At 38.3% G+C, this 9474-nt stretch overlaps 1 protein-coding gene across 6 annotated transcripts in view; it reads left to right on the top strand.

Annotated features, from left to right (window-relative positions):
• LOC125034319 (WD repeat domain phosphoinositide-interacting protein 2-like) overlaps positions 1 to 6480 on the top strand; it is a 21109-nt gene extending 14629 nt beyond the window's left edge. For 3 of the 6 annotated variants that reach the window (XM_047626115.1, XM_047626112.1, XM_047626111.1), the window contains 2 exons: positions 3420 to 3467; positions 6194 to 6480. In XM_047626115.1, coding sequence (XP_047482071.1) covers positions 3420 to 3467; positions 6194 to 6288 — 143 coding nt within the window. In that variant the 3' untranslated portion in view covers positions 6289 to 6480. The remainder of the gene's footprint in view (positions 1 to 3419; positions 3468 to 6193) is intronic. The other 3 variants (XM_047626116.1, XM_047626114.1, XM_047626113.1) reach the window with 1 other exon arrangement.
• Positions 6481 to 9474: the final 2994 nt, after the last annotated feature.

Raw genomic sequence — 9474 nt, 5'->3', positions numbered from 1 at the left:
ACTCCATAACACTCTCTACTCTCTCCTCACACACACACTCCCCTCGCACTCTCTCACTTCTCTCCCACTCTCCAATCTAGCTACACATAACGTGGTGGAGCATGTGCTGTGTGTGGTGTGTGTGTGATGTGCGAGTGAGTGTGTGTGTGTGTGTTGTTAGTGTGGGGTGTTGTATCATAGTGAATGTCATGATAATCAGTTATTTATTTTGTTTATTGATCTTTATATCGATCTTGTAAATATATAAATATATAATATATATATATATATAAATATATATATATAGATATTATATATATATCTATATATATATATATAATATATAAATATACAAATATGCTAATATAAATATTATATAATAAATTATATATATATATCACATCTCTCTCGGTTCGATCGTCCTCGTCTCTCTCTCTCTTTATATATATATAGTATATATAAATATATAAATAGATATATATTTATATCGCTTTCTCTCTCTCTCTTTATTTCTCTCCGTCTTCTCCTCATCGTCTCTCTCCATCACGTCTCTCTCTCTCTCTCTCTCTCTCATAACTCTCTCTCATCTCTCGTCACTCATCTTCTCCTTCCCTCTCTCTCCGTTCATAACATAATCCTCTCTCACTCTCTACATCAATCCTGCACTCAATTCATCACTTCTCCTTCTCCTCTCTCTCTCTCTCTCACTCCGTTCTTCGACCCCTCGTTCTCTCTCTCTCATCTCATCACCTCTCTCGTCTATCCCCTCTCTCTCTTCACCTCTCACTCTCCCTCATCTCTCTCTCTACGTCTCTCCTCTTCCCTCTCCTCCCCCTCTCTCTCTCTCCCTCCTCTCTCTCTCCTCCCTCCCTCCCTCTCTCATCCCTACTCTCCCTCTCTCACTCTCTCTCTCTTCAACTCTCCTCCTCTCTCTCTTCTCTCTCTCTCACTCTCTCTCTCTCTCTCTCTCTCTCTCTCTCTGTCTCTTCCCTCTCTCCCTCTCTTCCTCTCTCTCTCTCCTCTCCCTCCTCCATCCTCTCCTCTCCTCTCCTCTCCTCTCCTCTACCCTCTCTCTCTCAATCTCTTCTTCTCTACTCTCCTCTTCTCTCTCCTCATAATTCTCTCTCTCTCTCTCTATATATATATATAAAATATATTATATCCCTCTCTACTCTCTCCCTTTCTCTCTCTCCGTCCCTCTCTCTCATCCTCTTTCTCCCTCTCGACTCACCGCGTCTTTCTCCCTCTCTCTCTCCCTCTTTCTCCCTTCTCTCTCCTCTCCCCTCTTTCTTTCTCCCTACCTTGTTCTCTTCTCCTTCCTTCTTCTATTCTCCACCCCCCTTCCCCCCCCCTTCACTTTCCCTTCTCTTCTTCTTCTTTCCGTCCTGTCATTCCCTCTTTCTCCTCCCTTCTTCCTTCTTCCTCCCTCCCCTCTCCCTCTCTCCTCTCTCTCCCCTTACTCCTCTCTCTATCTCTCTCTCCCCTCTCTCCTCTACTCTCCCTCTCTCTCTCTCCCTCTCTTCTCTCTCCTCCCTCCCTCTCTTATTTCCTTTCTCCACTCCTCTCTTCTCTCCCTCTCCTCTCTCTTTCGTTCTCTCTCTCTTTCCTCTCCCTCTCTCTCCTTCTCTCCCTCTCTCTCACTCCATCTCTCTCTATTCTCACCCTCTCTCTCCCCCCCTCTCTCTCTCTACCCTCTCTCTCTCTCCCTCTCTCGCTCTTCCTCTCCCTCTCTCTCTCTCTCATCTCTCCCTCACTCTCTCCTCATCTTCCTCGTCTCCTCTCTCTCTCTCTTCTCTCTCTCTCTCACTCTCTCTCTCTAAACTCCTCTCTCTCTCTCTCTTCTAACTCCTCTCTCCTCTCTCCTTCTAACAGTCCTCTCTCTCTCTCTCTAAATATAACTCCCCTCTTCATCTCATCTCTCTCATCTCTCTCTCTCTCTCACTCTCATCTCTCTCCTCTCTCATCAAATATAATAATTATATATAATATATATATTATAAATATATATGTATTATATGAATATGTACAACACACACACACAAGCACACACACTCACACGACACACCACACACACACACACACACCACACAGCTCACACACACCAACACCACACACAATATAAAAGATATAACAAATATGTGTGTGTGTGTGTGTGTGTGTGTGTGTATGTACGTGCGTGCGTGTGTACATAAACATATATACATATATCATATATAATAGAAATAGTATATAGCCTCTCTGAGAGCTCTCTCTCATCTCCGCTCTCTCGCTCTCTCTCTCTCTCTCTCTCTCTCGCTCTCTCTCCTCTCTCTCTCTCTACTCTTTTCCCCTCTCTCTCTCCCTCCTCTCTTCTCTGTTCTGCTCTTCGCTCTCTCTCCTCTCCTCTCTCTCTCTCTCTCTCTCGCTCTCTCGCTCTCTATCACCTTCTTCTGACTCTAGCATAAATAGATATATATCTAATATAATAATATATATTTCTCACACACACACACACAGCACACACACAACACACACACACCACACCACCACAACCACACACCCCACACACCACGACACGACTACACAACCACAAACACACACCCCACACACCCTTCACTCCACAACCACACACACACCACACAAACACAACACACACACACACACAACACACACCACATCACACACTCCCACAACACACACACACCACACACAACAACAACACACATTATGTGTGTGAGTGTACGTGTGTGTGTGCTCATGTATTTTCGTGTATGTGTGTGTGTGTGTGTGTGTGTGCGTGCATGAGTCTGTATCGGACCATTTTACATTGGGCCGCAGTAGTTCTTGTTATCAGTGTAGGACAATTTTGAAGTTTAAATTTACTAATACTTTGTGTGTGTGTGGAGGGGTGGTTGGTGGATGTGGGTGTGGCTGCTTCCATGTGTCCTTTTATCTGGCTGCTCTTACCTGTTGTTTCAATAAGAGAGAAGAGTGACTTGCAGGGGGTCCTGTCAGCTCTATTTAAATTGTCATAAAACTGTTTGAGTTGATGCACATTTTGGCACACAATGCTAATAGGGATTTTGCTCCTTGTTGCAATGTGTGTGGGTGTCTGCATGTGTGTGTGTGTGTGTGTGTACACATGTGTGTATATATATATATATATGTGTAATATACTTTAGTATATATATCTGTCCCTTCTAGGTTAAATATTAGTTTTTGGTGTCTTATTCTAAAACTAAGAAATGTAAATCACTGCTCATCCTAAGGTCTATCTATCTTAGTTCTGAATGTTGACGCTTATGTTGGGATGCAGCTTAGTGAGCAGAAATGTTTTCTTTAAAGTAAGGTATTAGACAGAAACTTAAGGCAGCTACATCTGACAGTAAGGGAAACGAAGAAGAGATTATGGTCATAAATGATTTCTGTAGTGCTGTAGTGCTGCTTTCTCGTTCCACCAGAACACAAGAGCAATGCTAAGAGGACGTACAGTGTCTCCTATGACGTTGGTAAGAAGTCCTCTCCTGTTGTCAGTGCAAGAACGTGATGGTTTATTTTGATTCTGTTTTGTATTTATCATTTATTTAAGTATACTTTTGCCATGCGTTTAAGCCTGTGAAGGTCAATGGAAATCAGAAAGAAGAATTATTTTTCCTATAAGTCTTGTTCCCCCTCACTTTTTCTGAATGCTTATATTTCTCTCGCTGTTCCTTTCTGCTTTTCACCAACATTAATTATTTTGTCTGGCTGATGTATTCTGTCTTCGGACCAATCCTTTTGTGTCTTCTGTTTTTGTTTTCACCTATTTCTGTATTCTGACATTCTCACTGTCTCATGTTCTCTCTCTGCCTTCATTTGCCCTCTCTCCCTCCTCCCTCCTTTTTCTCTCTTTCTTTCTCTGTATAGGGATATAAAAATATTCCGGCTTTCAAGATGTCTACCAGCATCAGGTCACGCTGCAAACCTGAGCTGCATAGTCATGTGACTGATACTTTATATCATGCTGTGCTTCTAACATGCTTGCAACACTAACCTCTCCAGGGATAAAGGGAAGTCCCAAAAGAACTTGTCCAGCACGTGTCTTCACTTTGCTTAAAGGCTAAGACTTCACCTTATCCCACCTCTGCCACCAGATGAAAAACCCTCCCACAAACTGCTACCTGGAGGATGAACAGGGCAATTCAGTGGTAGCTTAATTCCTCTCTGTAGGTGGGAGATAACTGTTTCCAATACTGAGTGACTTCGCTTGATCTCAGGAGTGGTCAGTGTCACTTCTAGTATGTCCATGGTGTTTCTGATTCTTCCCTTTCCCTGCCTCCCCTCTTCCCTCATTCTCCCCTTCTCCATCTCTCCCTCCCCCTCCACCTCCCCCTCCTATCCCCTTTGCACTCAGTCTCTTCCTCCAAAAGCTTATTAAGATATTGCACACACAGTTCAACCTTTAGAACTGTAAATCATACACTTCTGACACCTACTTGTGCAGGACAAATATACAAATTGGCTGTCCTGTTTCTTGACAAAGTGTGAATGAGGAAGCAGTACTATGATATGAGACTCAAAATTGTTTCTTGTAGGTTTTCAATCACTGTGACAGTTACAAGATATCTAATTTCCTTTTTTGATTTTTTTGTGGGGTCTTTTCCTTTCCCTTTTAGTGGGTTAGAAGTTCTTCCTTTGTATGAAATAGAATTATATAATGAGCCATGCGCAGATATAAGAGAAAGCCAAAGTGAAGTGAAGTTGCTGTATATGATGATTTTTTCAACAAACCACTCCCATCCCTGAGTCAAACCTTTGTTATGCATAGCTTGGCTTATCCTAGGTTTAGCTAACCCAAATTTGAACATGCATAACTTAACTCATGTTACCTTTGCCTGAACATGAGCAAATCTGCCTTCATGAAAACATCCACAAAATAAAGTGTGTATATCCTAAACTCAAGCAAAACCAGTTTGACTTACACCTAACCAGTTTAATCTAAACTATTTAATGTCTATAACTTAATGAGTTAGTATCTTACAGTATATTATGGTCCCACACTATCTTGTTGGCTGTGATGTCATTAATAGATCAGAGACCTGTTACATACAGAAATAGAATTAACTGGATTTTGTTCTAGAAGTGTTGTGAGGTGCAGTAATAGGATGAATTTAGTTTATAATAGTTTTGTAGGTGGGAGGAATGGTCTCATCAGGTTTTCGACCATTCTGCCAAGCTTGAAGTTATGTGAAGTTGTGGTTTGCATTTAAGCAATCCAAGGAAATATTGTTAGGTATTGCAAAGCACTGGTGGTTCATTCAATTGAAAAAGGAAGAAAAAAAGAAAGATAACTATCATTGTAACCTTCTTTATTATCTTCAAAAGCAATATGTGTTCATGAAAAGCTATATTATCCTTTGTTAATTTCTCATGTTGCTTTGTACAGTGCTGCTTTATGGCTTTGTAGGCTTTTATTAATGTCTGTGATGACTTTTTCATTGATAGGAGTCCTCCTTGTTTTGATTCTTTTGCCTTTTTCTTCTATTCCTCTTCCTCTCGTTTTCCTCTTCTTGCTCAGCCTCCTTCTCAGTTAGTCCCTTGTCCCTCCTCCTCCTCCTCTTCCTCATAATGTCTCCCTCCGGTCTTCTTTGCCTGCTTCCATGGTAGAATCCATATTCCTCGATGGAAGAAACATAAATCTTGTAAATACCACCTTAAAGTTGTGTTGAGAAACCTGCTTTCCTTCATTACTTGTGAAAGAAGTACAGGAGAGGTTTTTAAGGTATAAATCAGGTCCTCATGGATCACAGTGCTGTAAATACTAATTGAATGGGTAATCTGCTTCATATGGCTATTATAAATTCCACAGATTTTTTCCTTAGCATTTCATTTCTCTAGTTATTAAAAATTAGATGTGAAAGAAAAGATCAGATTTACTCAGATTTAGACTTTGGCCAATCATTATTACGTAGTTTAGTTTAAAGAGAAAAAGAACACGTATCATTGGTAATTGATCCACACGTGATTCAAAAAAGCATGAACCTTCTTCACCATATTTCTGTATAACTGATATATTTTGTTACATACATTGTCATGCACACACTCCTAATTCTGTGCACTTGCCACAACACTACACGCCGATGCTTTGATAGAGTTTCTTCCCTTCATCTTTTTCTTCATTTCTGTTAATACAAGAGTAATGATAATGATCTCCCGACCAACATCCACTACAGCAGTGTATCCCTTTTCTTGGCAGATTCAGACAAGATGAGTGAAATGGCGGCAGCGTGCGAATCTCCCCCTAAGAGTGTCCTTAAGTTTGACGATGATTCGGAGTTCCCGCCTGTGTAACGGACGGAAGGCGCTTGGGGTCCAGGGGGATTTCTCATTCGTCTGGGATTCTGTTTTTCTTGCTTCTCCTTTTTTTCTTAGTCTTTCATTCTTCATCTCTTGTCGTCGTTGTCATTTCTCTCTCTCTCTCTCTCTCTCTCTCTCTCTCTCTCTCTCTCTCTCTCTCGTTTCATAATTCTTCCCCATTTTTTTTTTTTTCTTTCTTTTTTTTCCATTTGATTCTTTTTGTCCTTTTTTTATTTTTTTAACTTTTTTTTCTTTTCTTTTTTTTCATTAGATTGTTTTTGTCCTATTTTTCTCTCTCTCTCTCTCTCTCTCTCTCTCTCTCTCTCTCTCTCTCTCTCTCTCTCTCTCTCTCTCTCTCTCTCTCTCTCTCTCTCTCTCTCTTTTCTTTTTTTCTTTCTCTCCTTTTCTTTTTTTCTTTTCATCTTGTCTTTTCGTTTTTCTGTGGCTTAGTGTAATGTATTGGTGGACATGCCTTTGTGTTTTTTTAATGATAAGAATTGGATTTGAATCTAATGAATGTCTGAAATAAATGGACCAATTGGGGTTTTGTTTTTATCTTTATTTTTTTTCTCAATTTTTCTTTCTTTTCTTATCATCATTTACTATTATCAAACTGCTAAGGTCGTGTGTGTGTGTGTGTGTGTGTGTGTGTGTGTGTGTGTGTGTGTGTGTGTGTGTGTGTGTGTGTGTGTGTGTGTGTGTGTGTGTGTGTGTGTGTGCGCGCGCATATACATATATATGTGTATATATATATATGTTTTTGTGTATATATTTATATAAGTATATATATATATATATATATATATATATATACATACATACATGTATATATATGTGTGTGTGTGTGTGTGTGTATGTATGTATGTATGTATGTATGTATGTATGTATGTATGTATGTATATGTATATGTATGTTTATATATATATATATATATATATATATATAAACATATATGTATGTATGTATATATCTTCACTTTTGCATTTCAAACCCTTGACATTTCCCCCAAATCAGACCTTTTGATATTGCAAGCAATTGAGTCTTGTTGGCGGCAGAATCCTTTGTGTGTGTGTGTGATATTAGAATCTGATTATTGTTTTCCTTTTATCACTTATTTATTTATTCTTTGTATATTTCTTTAATTTTATTATAACTTTGTGTAGGGAACATTTGACAGGGATGGGATTTTTAAAGAAATTATTTTGTTATTGCTCATTGTTGCATCCATCAGAGCTCGTTTGTGGGTCACGAGGTTCCTTACAGCCTTTTCTTTATTTCACACAAAGTTACTAAGCTCACATGTGTGTGAAGTATTTATTTATTTATATGTATTTTTTTTTTAAAGGAAAATCAATGATAAAGGCTTCCCCCAAGTGTATACAAAATGTCAGCCGTTTAATTAAGTTCTATGAGAAGTTTTCAAGATTTGGGTGGGGAAAAAATATATGAATAAGTATGTTTCTACAGCTCATTCACCACAGACATTCCCAGTTGGCTATAAACCTGTGCAATAATATTTCACAGGGTCGTGGCTTGATGTAACAATATTCAGAAAAATGGAAGAAGCATATTATTATATTACTGATATTTAAGATTAAGCTTTTTAATCTTATTCAAACCCATTATCATTAATTTTTGGTTGGAAAGTAATTTTTTTTATGAAGTCTTAAAAGGAGAAAGGCCTTTATCGTTTCCTAATAGCCGTGTGTGGATTATTGTGCAACGGAAAAGTCTATGCACGTTGAGGAAGGGAAAATGTTGTAATTAATTTTTTTTTTTTTCTAAAAACTTTCTCGGCAATTTTCTCTGTGCAAAATTAAAGGAATTTACTGTTAAATCACTAATGTTTTGTTTTCAATTGATAATATATTGTGATTGTAAACTAGTAGTTATTAAAAGATTATAATGTACATATATTTTTTTTATTGAATAATGACTTACATATATACAAACACAAACACAAGCATAAACCCACACATACGCACACTGAAAATCTCCGTCTTTCAGGCTCAATAAACAATCTGTTTTATTATTATTATTTAATCAATATAAATCATTTAAGGGCCCAAATGATCAATTTTGTTTTCTTCTTTCTCCATTGCAATGAAAGTCACTACAAAAGTGTTACTGTCTTGTACTCTTGTCACCTGTTGACCATGCTGTATAGTCTTATTCATCCACGTGAGAGTGCTTTGGATTTTCAACATATGACTTTTGTAATACATGGACTCGTTAGACTTAGGCACCCCCCCCCTCCTCCTCCTCCTCCTCCCCCCCCCCCCCTCCTCCTCCTCCTCCTCCTCCTCCTCCTCCTCCTCCTCCTCCTCCTCCTCCTCCTCCTCCTCCTCCTCCTCCTCCTCCTCCTCCTCCTCCTCCTCCTCCTCCTGGTCCAAGGAACCAGACTCGGGGAATAGTGAAGTCTGAGTACTAGGTATTGAAAGTAATTATTATTATTATTATTTTCTTTTTCCTTTTCTTCCATTTGTATTAATGTAAAAAGGAGTTTTTTCTTCTTTTTTTTTCATTCACTGGTTTTACCTGATGTCATCTGATTTTCCTGGATATTTGCAACATAGGTGCCAAAAAATTTAAGCAGAATGTTAGCGTTCCAATCTGAAATTCCTTCAGGTATCTGTTAGAATCCACTATTTTTCCTATTTCTTTTATATTGGATAAACTATTTGATTTGACTTCTAAAAAAAAGCAGGATTTTTTTCTGTAAAAAAGTATGAATGTAAATAAGTAGATTATGACATGAAAATGCATTATAGTACTCAGGCATGGCACAAGCATTGTAGTGTGTAAATCTTTTGTGTGTGTCAAGAAGTCACCCTTCATACACTCACCATGTGTGAATAGTATCAGTTTATCCATATCACATTGTTAAAAGATGAATATTACTCTGTACCAACAACTTTGTAGGATTTTTTTTTCCTTAAATATCATTATTATAAAGGAATCATCTTTTTAGATCTTTAAGGGAAATTCTTATGATTAAGAAAAAAGGAATAGGGAAGAAATATATATATATTGATAATCACATGAGTGTAGTCTGAAAAGACAAGAATGTAATGTTTGTGTATATAGTAACCATGAGAGAAAAGACAACCACGGCAGATACTTTACTTGTAAACAAAATCACAGTAATATCCAACACCAAGAACAATAGCGTATTATGAA

Source organism: Penaeus chinensis, chromosome 17 (genome assembly GCF_019202785.1).
Source record: "Penaeus chinensis breed Huanghai No. 1 chromosome 17, ASM1920278v2, whole genome shotgun sequence".
Classification (NCBI taxonomy): Eukaryota; Metazoa; Arthropoda; class Malacostraca; order Decapoda; family Penaeidae; genus Penaeus; species Penaeus chinensis.
The sequence above is the reverse complement of the archived record's forward strand: the minus strand, read 5'-3'. Positions and strand labels throughout refer to the sequence as shown.